The sequence below is a fragment of the Plasmopara halstedii genome, assembly GCF_900000015.1.
Source record: "Plasmopara halstedii genome assembly, contig: Scaffold_202, whole genome shotgun sequence".
In the NCBI taxonomy this organism is placed as follows: Eukaryota; Oomycota; class Peronosporomycetes; order Peronosporales; family Peronosporaceae; genus Plasmopara; species Plasmopara halstedii.
Genome location: NW_020187123.1, coordinates 114983 through 128941, shown reverse-complemented (window position 1 = coordinate 128941; position 13959 = coordinate 114983). Strand labels below are relative to the sequence as shown.

At 45.3% G+C, this 13959-nt stretch overlaps 6 protein-coding genes across 6 annotated transcripts; 4 read left to right on the top strand and 2 right to left on the bottom strand.

Annotated features, from left to right (window-relative positions):
• Nucleotides 1-280: 280 nt before the first annotated feature.
• On the top strand, nucleotides 281-5105 carry PHALS_02517 (hypothetical protein PPTG_11183; the record flags this gene model as incomplete). The annotated part of the gene is made up of 9 exons (XM_024720590.1): nucleotides 281-358; nucleotides 418-473; nucleotides 658-2453; nucleotides 2673-2746; nucleotides 2816-3258; nucleotides 3335-3374; nucleotides 3445-4128; nucleotides 4193-4663; nucleotides 4728-5105. 9 exons carry the CDS (start codon nucleotides 281-283, stop codon nucleotides 5103-5105), a joined length of 4020 nt encoding a protein of 1339 aa, XP_024572787.1.
• PHALS_14874 (uncharacterized protein) lies at nucleotides 5104-6175 on the top strand. The gene has a single exon (XM_036407251.1). It carries the CDS (start codon nucleotides 5609-5611, stop codon nucleotides 5867-5869), a length of 261 nt encoding a protein of 86 aa, XP_036263000.1. The 5' UTR covers nucleotides 5104-5608; the 3' UTR covers nucleotides 5870-6175.
• Nucleotide 6176: 1 nt separating this feature from the next.
• Nucleotides 6177-7602, top strand: PHALS_02516 (zinc finger; the record flags this gene model as incomplete). Its single annotated transcript, XM_024720568.1, has 5 exons — nucleotides 6177-6446; nucleotides 6525-6590; nucleotides 6652-6745; nucleotides 6832-7000; nucleotides 7068-7602. 5 exons carry the CDS (start codon nucleotides 6177-6179, stop codon nucleotides 7600-7602), a joined length of 1134 nt encoding a protein of 377 aa, XP_024572785.1.
• A 266-nt stretch (nucleotides 7603-7868) lies between these two features.
• PHALS_02515 (uncharacterized protein) lies at nucleotides 7869-8406 on the bottom strand (the record flags this gene model as incomplete). The annotated part of the gene is made up of 4 exons (XM_024720557.1): nucleotides 7869-7985; nucleotides 8063-8129; nucleotides 8192-8280; nucleotides 8344-8406. The coding sequence occupies 4 exons, from the start codon at nucleotides 8404-8406 to the stop codon at nucleotides 7869-7871; spliced, it is 336 nt and encodes a 111-aa protein (XP_024572784.1).
• Nucleotides 8407-8512: 106 nt separating this feature from the next.
• PHALS_02514 (dolichyl-diphosphooligosaccharide-protein glycosyltransferase) lies at nucleotides 8513-10903 on the top strand (the record flags this gene model as incomplete). Its single annotated transcript, XM_024720545.1, has 4 exons — nucleotides 8513-8602; nucleotides 8669-9380; nucleotides 9450-10132; nucleotides 10196-10903. The coding sequence occupies 4 exons, from the start codon at nucleotides 8513-8515 to the stop codon at nucleotides 10901-10903; spliced, it is 2193 nt and encodes a 730-aa protein (XP_024572783.1).
• A 375-nt stretch (nucleotides 10904-11278) lies between these two features.
• PHALS_02513 (tkl protein kinase) lies at nucleotides 11279-12355 on the bottom strand (the record flags this gene model as incomplete). The annotated part of the gene is made up of 2 exons (XM_024720534.1): nucleotides 11279-11737; nucleotides 11852-12355. 2 exons carry the CDS (start codon nucleotides 12353-12355, stop codon nucleotides 11279-11281), a joined length of 963 nt encoding a protein of 320 aa, XP_024572782.1.
• Nucleotides 12356-13959: the final 1604 nt, after the last annotated feature.

Sequence of the window (13959 nt, the reverse complement as noted above, 5' to 3'; positions counted from 1 at the left end):
CTGTATTGCATACTAGAATAACATTGCTGACAAGAGGGTAAGGCGATCTGTGATTATTCGAGATCATTGCGCGGTGAAAAGAGTCGCATGTGGAAACTCTGCTTATTTTTGTCGAACGCACGGCTTGACTTCTTGAACTGGCAACTCCACACCAAAGCGACGTTTGGAGCAAATTCAGCTAAACACACTACGCGCTCCTAACTCACTTGAGTACTACAACATTCGACGATAACGGACAATATACTCACTGTTGACGTCACTTGAAAATCCAGAGATTCTAATGCATCACGAGAGCGAGGGCAAAGCCAAAAAGCAGGCAATTCAAACAATGTACATATTGGAAGGGGGATTGCTCATGGTAAGTAACCTCCTACAGACCCATTCTTGGGTGAATAATGACTTGCGAACACATTGCAGCGTGTGCATACAACAGTTTCAGCCTTTTCGACGACGACACCACTGCCGAACGTGCGGTGAAGTCGTGTGTGCTGGCTGCTCAAGCCAACACACCGTTCGACTCACCGATATAAACGTAGAGTGCGAAACTCGAGTCTGCACGTTTTGCATTATCCGCGCCACAGATGCTTCAAATAAAGCAAATGAGGCGGCAACTAGTGAGAACAGTCAAGATATCATTCCCGCTGTATCGATACTAAGTCTCGAGTCGCCCCTCAATCGACGTCACAAACAATTCAGTGCAAACTTGGAGCATGTGCACGAAAGTAAGGGGTCGCACCCTAAGGCAGTGCACGAGATCGCAAATCTGAACGAGGCTGGAAAATCGCGAACTCGGTCGACAAAAGTCGATCCGACCATGAAGTTGCTTGTGAGTGTTGTAGCACGGACGCTGAAGTGCCCTGGTGCTTTTATTGGTGTCACCGATGATACATTCCTTTGTATCAAAGCCAGTATGGGTATTGATGATAACGTCACACACATCCCAAAAGATGGCTGTTTGAGTCCTAACATTCTCTTACAAAAATCGACAGTGATAGTGGACCCTTGCACCGATACCTGTTTTCACAAAGGAGGTTTAGCCTGTGGAAATCGCTCCTTGCGTTTCTATGCTGGTACACCCATTTGCGTACGAGGCCATTTGATGGGAGTAGTGTGCGCTTTTGACACGAAGCCTCACTCACATCCAACAGGCTCAATGATATCCACGCTTGAAGCGGTAGCTAGCATTGTTTCTGAGGTACTCGAGCATCGAGTAGCAGCAGATTGCACGACAGCTCAAGCAAGAGAAATCGCAGGCTTCTCATATCGACCACAAACGAATTCAGACAATGCAGCGTCATTTTTTGACTTGAAGTTGTTGCCTTCGTCACAGCACACCGTGTCTATCATTCAGGGACATGACTACGACGCAACACGCCAATCATTGAACGTGGCAAATCAGCATGCGGGCAAGATAATTGCGACAATTGATTACTTTTTCCAATTGCAGAAGAGTGCATGGATCGAGCTTACTATCTTGCCTGAATTGAGCATCAATGGAACGATCCAATCTTTTGAACTCTTCCGCTCCGGCAAGAGATTCACAAGAAGTGTCATGATGGTAGCAGCTGACTGCTCTAGCGTCGTCACCGAGCTCTTAGACTATAATAACGCTTTCTTGTATCAACATCTCTTCTCACATGTATCAAACCGACGTGAGCTGAGTGGGCAGACATGGGTCGATTGCGTCACGTTGCACCCGAGTTATCGTGCTACACGATATAATAGTTTTCAAATCGTGACACATCACCGCGAGCATCGTGGTGGTGGTAACATGGTCGTGGCAACTGGCATTTTCGAGGATAATAGTAGTGAGAGTGGATTTATCTTCGGATGGTTTGTTGCACCCAGTGAACATGGCAACGAGCGCAGCACCGCCAATGTGTCTTGTATCACTGCGCAGCAAATTCAGAACCAAACACAAGATCTTAATCTTAGCCTTGACTTGCTCCGACGAATCAATCAAAAATTGACTATGACCCAATTCTTTCATCTTCCTGGTGTGAAAAAGACCTTTTCGAAACCATCAGCAGTGCAAAATCAAAAGCGATCTGTTAATCAAAGAAGGCAATACGAAACCACGCTCATTGATAGCTGTGATAATGTGCTCGGGGGAACATCTGACCAAAAGGAAGCGACAACCACCACGACCAATTCAAACAGAAACACTGATTTCTCTGGCGGCAACAGGGCCGGCAAGCTCCTCGTAGAGAGGAATTGTACCGCGCTTGTACCACTACGCGAAACCCCACCAGCAAATCAAGATGAGCAGCTTCTACTAGATTTGCTCGACAAAACTATCAGTACTCAACAGATTTTAGCAGAGCGGCAACACAAGATGGCCGACCTCACTAACGCCCATAGTAACCAGCTTGAGTGCATCTCGTCGGCTCTTTCGCGAGCTGAATACATTTTGATAGATCAAGAAGCGACGCGAGCGCTTAAAGGATCTACTGGTGTTTAGGTGATCATACATAATTCATGAGACGAGGCTATTGCGATTCTATCAGCAAGTGTTAATTAAATAAGTACATTTATAACCAAGATGCTGGTGCTGCCACGCCGTGGATGGACTCGCGCGAGACTTTACACCCTTGCGCTTAGACGTTGTTTCCTTCTTCCTTGGGATGCAATAGCTACCTCTAGATGTCATTTATCAACAATTTCAACTTCAGATTCTCATAAACTCCCTAATTGTCGCGAGTTTGGTTCTTTTGACGCACTAGCGCGCATTTTCTCCTCGATCGAGGTTCACTTCTTGCACCCTTCTGTATGTACCTTCTTTCAGCCTCTAAAAATTATACTGCTTGGTATGTAGGAAGTAAAAAGCTCGCGCTTGGAGAGCGTTTTACGGCTGGCCGATGGGTACCGAGATTTATTAGCGCTTCCGATGCCTCAAGCGTTGGCTAGTGCTTTGCACCTCACGGCATCGCAGCTGGCGCCTCCGTATGATGGCGTAGAGCTTCGTTTTGGAGCTCAAAGCTTCAAAAGGCTTTTGAAACAGCTTTTAGCTGAACAGTGGACAGAACTGGAAACAAACCAGACGTTGGAGACCTTTTTGGCTTCATATTCGGACTATGGATTGGCTACGCAGGCGTTGCTGGATAGTGGGCGCATTGTGGTACCGGAGCACGATGATAGAGGGCAACCGTTGAGTATACAAACAGTTCATGACCAGCTAATGGCTATAGCAACAGACGAAGGACTTGGTGGAGCTGCTAGAAAGCAACAGCTCGCCTTGAAATTGCTGCAGCAGTGTAGGTACGGCTGCTTGTAGTGTCCAGAATGGAATTGATTTTCTCAATTATGTGCTAACATCGCTGTGTATGAAGCATAGATGTCCTGAAGAGCGAATCTTTATCGTCCGCATGCTGGCAGTTAGGGTCACTGCTATTTTCGCCTTGACAAATAATTTTCTAACAAAAACTGCGTGATGTGTTATCTCAGCATCAAAACTTACGCATCGGAATGGGTGAAAAATCTATTCTCTCGGCACTTGCATTAGCGAGCTTTCCGTCAAATGTTGATGATTTAGCATCACGAGGAAAAACGGAGTGGATTGACTGTATCACCGTTGCCTACGCTCAACATCCAAACTATCACAAGCTGGCGGAGTTGGTGCACGTGAGTCAGCATGAAAAAGACATTGTTCAGAGAATGGCGTGGCTGTATGATGAAGCTCATCCGACATCAGGTGTACCAGTGCTGACGATGTCTGCATACCCAGAATCCAGCGTTTCGTCGGTGCTTAATCGTGTGAGGAAGACTTTAAGTCGCACTGCTACCTGCGAGTATAAGTATGATGGCGCACGGTTGCAGGTGCATTTAACTTTACCGAACAGCAGTGTCCAATCAGGATCGGTCGGTCGTATTTTCAGTCGCAATATGGAAGACGTCACCGAGAGATATTCATCGCTTCTGCACGTGCTTGAGAGGCGTTTGAAAGCTCGCGATGCAGCGTTGCAATCGCTTTCTCACGTGACATCGTTTATTGTAGAGGGGGAGGTTGTTGCAATTGATCGAACGACAGGTACATTTCTCCCGTTTCAAATGCTGCAGACAAAGACTACGACCGAGTTCTGTTTGTTTCTATTCGACTTGCTGGCCATCGACCATACAAATCTTCTTCAGGTACATGTGAATTTTGTCATTTAATTAGAAAATTGAAGCTTACAGCATTTTGTTGCTGTCTTAGAAACCGCTTCGTGAGCGACGAAGGTTGCTACAAAATTTGGTCGATGAAGAGTTGGGTCATCTCGAATTTGTGAAATACGTCGACATAGACATGACACATGAAGCTGTGCCTGTAGATGGTAATAAGAATAATGAAGCTTTAGCTATGCGTGATGTTCTTGAGCGAGCGGTGGCGAGCGGCTGTGAAGGATTGATGATCAAAATCCTGGATGGCGAAGAATCAGTGTATAGAGCTGGCCGGCGATCATATTCGTGGATGAAGCTTAAACGGGATTACTTATCGAATGAGACGCCCACGAGCACTCGAACAGAAAACAAATCAGCTGCCGCGACTACTTCCGGCAACGGTACCTTTCTTGCTGACACACTAGATCTGGTTCCAATTGGGGTATTTCACGGGAAAGGTCGACGTGCAGGAGTATTTGGATCTTTTCTAATGGCGACGTACAACACGACTAGCGAAAAGTTCGAGGTAATTTGTAATGCAAGTCGATGTAGAAACGAAAGCTCATTATTCATAATCTGCTACCTTGCAGACGATTGGAAAAGTCGGCTCGGGCTTTTCAGATGCTCAACTGTCTGAAATAAGTATACGGTTTCGAAAGCGAATTTTACCAAAATTGGATCGTGTACCAGAACAGTATCAATCCTTAGCTGTTCGAAGTCAACATCCTGATTTCTGGCTGTCACCGGAAGAAGTGTGGGAGATTAAAGCCACTCAATTGACAGAATCTTCTTCTTATACTTGCGGCGCTAATGTTTCAAGTGAGAAGACTGTTGATCCAACACCATTTCTTCCTCAAAAGGGGCTAGCACTACGCTTTCCACGCTTTGTTCGATATCGGTCTGACAAAAATCCTTTGCAAGCAACAAGCAGTGAACAGGCTCGCAAGCTTTTTGAACAGCAGCAGTGATAGCAGACCCTGACACGTACGAATCGTATACCCGGCCCGTATGTCTTATACCTGACATGAACACGTTTGAGATAAATGCCCAAACTAATTTTTATCTGCTTTTAATAACGTTGCGTGTACGAGAACTTAATGAAATGACGAAGACACTTTATTGTGTAAATACATGGATCACCCCTATTCAGATATGATATGAAAAAACTAAGAAGCTGAACCAGAGATCTTACATGTAGGAGTTTCGGACAAAACCTTGGTAAAATTATGATGAAGTGTCACTGGCCCAGAAAATTTAGGCATTCAAACATTCGATCCCGGCAAATGTAACTTATCTCGTGTAGAATTGCGCTCTGTACTGCTCGACGGCATTACGAAATCAAAAATGACTAAATTTTAAGCGTTGGTTTCTCTGCGGCGCTTTGTCGCTTCTCGAGCTCTTGCTTGCATTTCGTCTCAGTTGGCCGGCTGCAAGTAATAAAAAGTCGTGCTTTGGTTGAGAAAATCTACTCATGCGTAAGCTATTAGACCACTTGAAGTTTTTTTTCTTAGACCTTCTACATTGGACAATTGACGAATCCAACCGTCTAGTCGAAAATAGCGCCACAGTGGATACAAGTGCGTCATTTGCCATCGAAGGTGTCTATCGCGACCACTTAGCTAGCTACCCGAAAAACAAAAGATACTTCCGGCCGCGTTTTGCGCGAATAGTTTGGAATATCGAAGCGATAGCAATTGACAGTGTCACTTATTGTCATAATTATAGCCATTGAAAGGGCGATCTTAAGTAATTGACGTCGCAGTAGGCTCAGAAGTGAGACTGTGCAGCAATAAGGACGAAGAATCGTTGCTTACCATAGCACTCCACATCTGTGATACTTGCAACTAGTGAAAATAGCCATTCATACCTCGATATTGAAATCAACGCTAGTGATGAGCTGTTATGGAGTGTGTTTCAGAACGACGAGCCTTGTCAGCAATTATGTCGGGTCCACATTATTTTTCAAACCACTAAATTAGCCAATCACAGGGCGACGTTTCCACGAGAGTCTATCAGCCAGGAAAGTCTGAGCTGACGAGATGCCCCCGAAGAAAAAGGCAGGAGGTCCTTCCAAAAAGTCAATCGAGAAGCAGAAGGAAAAGACTTTAGAAGACAAGACTTTTGGCCTCAAGAACAAAAAGAAGAGCAAGAATGTGCAGAAATATATCCAGGAAGTGACAAAACAGGTCAAGGGTGGCAACACACGCGCCGATCGCATTAAAGAGCAGGAGGCCAAAAAGAAGAAGGACGCTATGGCCGAGCAGGAAACCCTTAAAAGTCTTTTTGCTGCCTCGATACAGCAGCCAAAGGTATACGTTCTTTTCCGCTATAATTGTAACAAGATCATTGAAGCATCATACACGTTATTTTATTTTCTTGCTGTTTAGGTTCCTCCTGGAACAGATCCCAAGTCGTTGCTTTGCGCTTTTTTTAAAGCTGGTGTTTGCTCTAAAGTGAGTTGTTGATACTGCTAACTTGTAGATGCGAGCTTTTAGTGATTAATTGTTCTCATAGGGCAACCGTTGCAAGTTCTCACATGACATGATGGTGGAGAAAAAAGCAGCTAAAATTGATTTGTACACGGACAATCGTGCTGAGAAAGAAGCAGGTACGGTAGCCGTACGAAATGAAAACTACCAATGTGTTGCTTTTAAGCTTATATCATATGTTCGATGTCGCACTGGTGTCCGTCAGATCAAATCGACACGTGGGATCAGGAAAAGCTCGAGAAAGTTGTGAACGAGAAGCATCATGAGAAGAACTCAAAGCAGACAGAAATTGTATGTAAGCACTTCTTGGATGCTATTGAGAAGTCGCTCTACGGCTGGTTCTGGGTTTGCCCGAATGGTGGCGCGTCATGCAAGTATGCAATCGAAAAATTTCTCACACCGCAGCTTCAATTAATATATTGCCGTCGATTTTTGGAGCAGATACCGTCATGCACTTCCTCCTGGTTATGTATTTAAGTCTAAAAAGGACCGTGAGCTCGAGAAAAATAACAAAGTCATAGAGATTTCAATAGAAGAAATAATTGAGCAACAGCGCGCAAAGTTAGGCCCCAATGGCGGCACTCCTGTCACGGAGGAAACACTTGCGAAATGGAAGGCCGACAAGCAGGCTCGCAAGAAAGCAGAGGAGGCGAAGAAATTGAAAGAGCAGGCAAAAAGAACTGGTGGTCGTGGCATCAGTACGTTTGTATCAATTTCATTTGCTTTAATAAATCTAAATGCCTTAACAATTTTATCGAAATGTGTTGCAGTGAGTGGTCGTGCGCTGTTCACATACGATCCAACACTGTTCCGTGACGATGCTGATGCTGATGACGAAGTTCATTTCGTTCACAGTGACGAGGAAGACAACAGTGAGTTAAAAGACTTCACACCAACCGTTGACATGGCAGCAGCAGTGATGGACAAAAGTCTGTATTTGCAAGAAGTGGACGATCTTGACTCATTAAAACAGTGAGTTTGATCAAGAGCTCTTCGCGACTAATTAAGTGCTTTGTGCGTAAATCTTCAGCAAAGTGCTTATTTTTAGACTGGCAGGCTTGTCAGCGCCAGGATACACTGGCGTCATGCCGATAGGGCCTGCTAGGGCATCTGATTAGAGCTTGTTTGCCTGGTTGTCCAAGAGCAGGCAAATGACGATTCAATACTACTGCTGGTATGTACAACGACGAAAAATATACGTCCGGGTCGAAACCACTTATTTTCAGGTGCTACCTGCTAATTTTAATCTTCTTCATCGCCGTCTCCCTCGCCCTCGGGGCGTTCCTCTGAGCTTACGTCACTAAACGCAAGAATTGTCGAACTGGCATTCTTCAATCGCTCAACAATGTGCTCGGCCCGCTAAATAGATCAGTAAGCCACGTTAAACGTCAGATTAAAAATTCTATCAGTCCATCAGCCTGAAACCAGCAACTTGCCGACTCTTGCATGCGATGCAACTCGTCCATCCCAGCCTGAATCGTGGTCGCGTCATTGTCCAGCTGTCTGCACAATGAAGTCAGTCATCAAACTCCCTACCAGCAAAATTTCTGTTCAAAAATAAACACCGATGCGCAGTCAGCAGATGCTTGAGCGTCTTCGTCAATTGCTTAGCCATATCTTCTAAATCACGTATGGCTTCTGTTTGTGTCAATGTCTGGTGATCTTCCTCCTCCTGCTCCTGCTCCTCTTCCGTATCCGGTACTTGTTGATACGGCACCTGTTCAATCTCCTCCCCCACCTGATCGTCTTTCAACCGTGCACTTCCTCTCGTTACAGGCATAGCTGATTCCGCGCTCAGTCGCTGCAATTGTGCTGAGCAGAATGCAGGTCACTTCAACTTGGTCATGCATGTCGCTCGAAGGTGAATCATTCAATCTGTGAGTCACATGTCGCTGCTCTGGACCTACTTGGTGCTAGCGCTCATCTGCATACTTAGCTTCGCCATTCGCCTCTTTCCGGTGGTGATTTGGGGAACGGTACGCGTCTTCATTACCAGCCTAACTACATCTTACCTTTCAATTTTGACTTATCTGCAACGCCAGGTGATCCATGAGTTCGACCCACAGTTTAACTTTCGTGTGACCAAGTTCCTTGCCGAGTACGGCATTTACGAGCTCTTGGACTGGTTTGATGACCGTGCATGGTACCCTCTTGGTCGCATTGTAGGTACGACAGTATATCCTGGACTTATGGCCGGCGCAGCAGGTCTGCAATGGCTGTTGGCGCTTGTACTGCGGCTGCCGATCTCCACTCGAGATGCCTGTGTTTTTTTGGCACCAGCATTCGCGGCACTTGCTTGTGTGGCGCAGTTTCTGCTGACCCACGAAGTGACGGGAGATATGCCGACAGCATTGCTGTCTGCTATGTTACTTAGTGTGTCGCCCGCATACATATCACGCACAACTGCCGGTTCATTTGACAACGAGGGCATTGCAATCTTTCTTCTGATTTTCACATTTTATCTGTGGATCAAGTCCATAAAGAGTGGTGCAATGCTTTGGGCGGCCTTCACTGCAATCTCGTACTGTGGTATGGCACTGTCATGGGGAGGGTATGTGTTTATCATCAATATCATCCCTATCCATGTGCTGGTGCTATTGCTCTCAAGACAATATTCAGCTAGATTATATGTGGCTTACTCAACATTTTACCCGCTGGTGACGCTGGGGGCGATGCAAATTCCGTTTATTGGATTTAACGCAGTCCTCAAGGGTGAAACTGCTGGATCCCATGGAACGTTCGCACTTTTGCAAGGTAGTTGATTCTTGTGATGTAGTGTTCTATAGCTGCTTATTTTTCTGGTTTTGCTGTTGGTCCATAAAGCATACGCATTGATGCGATGGCTATCAATTCAGTTACCAAACGACCAATTCATGAGACTCTTTCGAGCTTGTTCTAAGGCTGGCATAGCTATCTCTGGAATTGGCTTATCACTTTCGATATCATGGGGGAAATTACAATGGAGTGGTCGTAGTCTTACGCTACTGGATCCGACATATGCGTCGAAGTATATCCCAATCATTGCATCAGTAGGAGAGCACCAACCGACTGTGTGGTCGGCTTATTACTTCTCGCTAGGACCAGCGATGCTTTTTATTCCATTGGGAATATTCTATTCTTTTCAAAAGCTTGACCCTAATTACCTGTTCATGATTGTATACAGCACGTTCGCGTTCTACTTTTCAGGTATAATGGTTCGTTTGCTGCTAGTTTTGGCCCCGGCAGCTTGTTATATGGCGGCTGTTGGAGCGTCGGGCTTCATGTATAGAATAATCCGATTTACGCGAAGTGACTCAGAGGAAGAGAGCAAGTCACCAATTTATGTCGTGACCGAAAAATTTACCATTGAAGGACTCACTGAAAAAGAGGAAGATTCGCTCGAATCTCATGCAGATGAGATTTTGTCAGCTCTTGCCGTTAAACTGCGCTTTCAACTCAATAAAACAGCTGAAGAAGGAAATTATCGCAAATTTAAGGCGCTTCAGCTGCTGGTTTTTGCATGCGGGGTACGTAGTTTGAAGATTTCAAGGAAGCTTATTGTATTGACGACTCATTTTTTATCAATTTAGTTTCTCCTCTTTATGCATTTTCGCCACTCTTTTAATATTGCCAGGAAAGTTTACTCATCGACCTCGCTCGTGTTCCTGACAATGAACAAAACAACTAATGACAAAATAGTACATGATGACTATCGTGAGGCCTTTGCTTGGCTACGGCTGAACACTCCAGAAGATGCTAAAATCCTAAGCTGGTGGGATTATGGATACCAGATCACTACATTTGCAAATCGCACCGTGCTCGTTGACAATAATACATGGAACAACACGCACATCGCAACTGTTGGACGCATACTGATGTCGCGTGAAGACGGTGCCTTGCCAATTTTGCATAGTCTTGGCGTGGACTATGTTTTCTTGTTGTTTGGTGGAAAAGTTGGTATGCCAGGAGATGACTTGGACAAACTTTCGTGGATCGTCAAGATATCAGGAGGCGTGTTTCCTGACGATGTGGTGGAGTCTGAATATCAAGTGAACGGGCGCTACATTTTTCACGAGAATGCGACGCTCGCAATGCAAGAGAGTGTCCTTTACAAGCTTAGCTATTTCGAATTCTGTCACGTTGAGAGTCGTTCTACTACTGAAAATGAAAATCCCAACATTGGATGGGATATGAGTCGTCGATTTCGGATTGCACAACGCGACATCACTCTGCACCATTTTGAGCATGTATTTACATCGGAAGCTTGGATGGTTCGAATATATAAGGTCAAGAAATAATAAAATGTTGCCCCCATCAAACCAACAACAACAGTTTAGGGCATACTGACAGTAATACATCCATTATTTTGCATAAGATACACGGGAATCGAAGGCACGAACAAAAGTAATGAAATCTTGTCACCATCTTGCTCATCCTCGATCACATCAACTACAATGTATCTATTGACCCTGTTATTATTCACTACTCAACTTAAACTGCTGGTATGTCCTTGTCGCCTCTGTCATTAAATATATTCCAGTCCATGCTTGTCTACCATTTTGTCAAGTGTTTTCTCCAACGCTTGACAGATAACGCAAAAATTTCGACCTCCAGTGATGTCAGAACTAGATAAGAGGCTAAAGCTTTAGATTATATATTGCGTGCAGCAATAATTACATTGCCTGAAGCTGCACACGCGCATCATTGAGCATTTGCACAATTGATTCACTTGCTGGACGAAGCGCCGGGTCAAATTGCAGACAAGCACGAGCGATTCGCAAAATGACATCTGGACAGTCAGGCGCAAAACTTGGTCGTAATTCACCCTTCGCCACCTTAATTACAATGGCCATATCGGGAGCGCCACTGGCTCCTGTCTTACTGCTCTTCTCTTCAAACGGGATCTCTCGCGTGTCTAGCTCGCTTAATACCACACCAAAAGAGTATACATCGGCCTGCTCGCTGTAATTGTCACCTAGCATAACCTCAGGAGCAGTCCATCGTACCGTACCCACACCTGCAGTCAGTGTTTCTTCATACGTACGGTTACGACTGAGCCCGAAATCACTCAGCTTAGCCACCATATCAGAATTAAGCAACACATTTCGCGACTTAAGATCTCGGTGAATAATCTTTGGCGAACGCGAGTGCATGTATGCAAGAGCCTCAGCAATATCAATTGCAATAGAAATCTTCTCTTTTTTCCAGCTGAGCTCAATCCTGCGAGTTTCCAGCAATGTTCGAACGTCACCACCATCCATGTACTCGGAAACGCCGCCCAAGTCCTTCTTGTTCGTCCACGTGCAACCAATAAAGCGTACAATTTTAGGGTGCGACAATCGAGACATGGTTTCAATCTCGCGGGAAAAGGAGATGGCTTCGTCCTCACCGTCGATCATACGCTTAACGGCTACGGGCTGGCCATGGTAATGGCCTAACCACACAACACCAAACGCACCACTCGAGACCTTGCGAGTAAGCAGAACTTCACTTTCGTCCAGACGAAACTTAACTAATTCCGGAAAACAATTTTCCGAATCAATACGGTTGACGGCCTGAGTGGAGCCAAGACTGCCATTACGCTGGTTGCGCGACGCTGGCATGGAGCGACGCGGCTGATTGACATTCTGAGATGCTGAGAAATTGCCATTATTGATGTTTACAGCGAGATTCGAGTAATTAGCCTCATTGGAGCGACCCGTCATGGGACCATGTGCATCATTCTTGGACTTGCTACTCGTACATCCCATTTCAACGCCAGTTTTAAGTAAAATAATTCGCTAGAGATCACAACAAGCGGCGAAAGTCGGTATTTGTTTGTTTCTTGAGAGATGTTTGATGAACAGATGATGGAGAATAGTGAGCGAAGGCTCTACTTGAAATATGGAGTTTTGCTGGTTAGGTTTTGAAGGAGGTGCGGCCCAACAGTTGAGAGCGTGTTGCGTCGCTGTCGGCGTTTTCGAACTGGCTCGGTAGTTACAGAGGGTAAAATGTACATTTTTCACCCCGGATACCATGTGTATGACCGATGTAGCATTGTTTGCTATTGTGATAAAAATTTTGGGCTGGCTTAAAGATTTAGATACAGACACTCTATTAAGGTGGTGGAGGAGATATATTTTTAATGTTCTAGCCTTCATGTCGGACAAGCTGTCTCCTATACATGACCGTTAAAGCCACATGATGCACAAGATCTTTACTTTCGATAATCGAAGCAACGCGCTTGTAAGCCATTCGTTTTGTAATAACATTATTATTGCTGATTGCTGTGTTGTTTTGCTGTCAGTACGTTACAAGTAGTAGTGCTCGTGTGTAAACTCCATAAGCGTCAGTAGGCGGTAATATCTATAATGCCGATGGACGGCATTGTTGCTCTCGTCAACCAACAAGGTTGTCCATTTTTACTAAATTGCACACCCATTCGGGATATATTTATCTATAATTCGCCAGTATAGATATTAGAAGACGAAAGGCAGCTTTAATTTTCACGATTAAACAAAAGTGTATCGTGAATTTTTTGTACAATTGAGCAAAACTGTATTATACATAATTTTCACGGACGTATAACAACAATAATCACTTATGTGCCCTGACATCGAAAAGACTACTCAATGGTAGGTCGTACGAGTCGATTGAGTATGTACAACTTTACTTCTGGTACAATTGTGTTGAAAGGCTGGATAAGCCCGAAATAACAGCTCATAATGTTCCTAAGTGTCTTGACTTCGAAAGCGTGGAAAGCTGCTTAGGGTAGACTTGAATGCAAGGTATGCCCTATCCTTGGTATGGTATGGTTGGAACACCATGATCCATGGATCAATTGAATGTCGAAGACCTTAAGCGCTACGCGCATGTCTCCTGCTGGAGCTTCGGTGAGTCATTAACCCACTTCTACGAAAAGCAGAAGCGCTATTGGCGTGGGCACTGGAACGGGACGGTCAACGTGCTGGATATCGAAGTATCTAAGCTGTCGAATATTGAAGGTGTCGGACAGAAGTCCCAAGCATGGCTCGCGGGCTGCATGTGGAGTGGCTCGCGGGCTGCATGTGGAGTGGCACGTAACCCACTGAGCACTGCAAAGTATCTAAGCGGTTGCTTCATGCCACAACTGGCATGGTTGGCCAATCCGAGGCGTCGAGGGCGACGCCCCAGTGATACATGTGGAGTGGCACGTAATCCATTGAGAACTGCTCAAGTATCGAAGCAGTTGCTGCATGCCGAGATAGGGATTATCGGACGAGGTCCGAGGTATCGAGGGCGGAGCCTAGTGATGCGCATGAAGTGGCACGTAACCTACTGAGCAATGTTCACGTTTCAAAGCAATTTGCTGCATGCCAAGAGTGGCATAGTCAGT

Excerpts from the sequence above, each read along its gene's own strand:
- PHALS_14874 (XM_036407251.1), top strand. The coding sequence starts at position 5,609 with ATGCGTAAGCTATTAGACCACTTGAAGTTTTTTTTCTTAGACCTTCTA.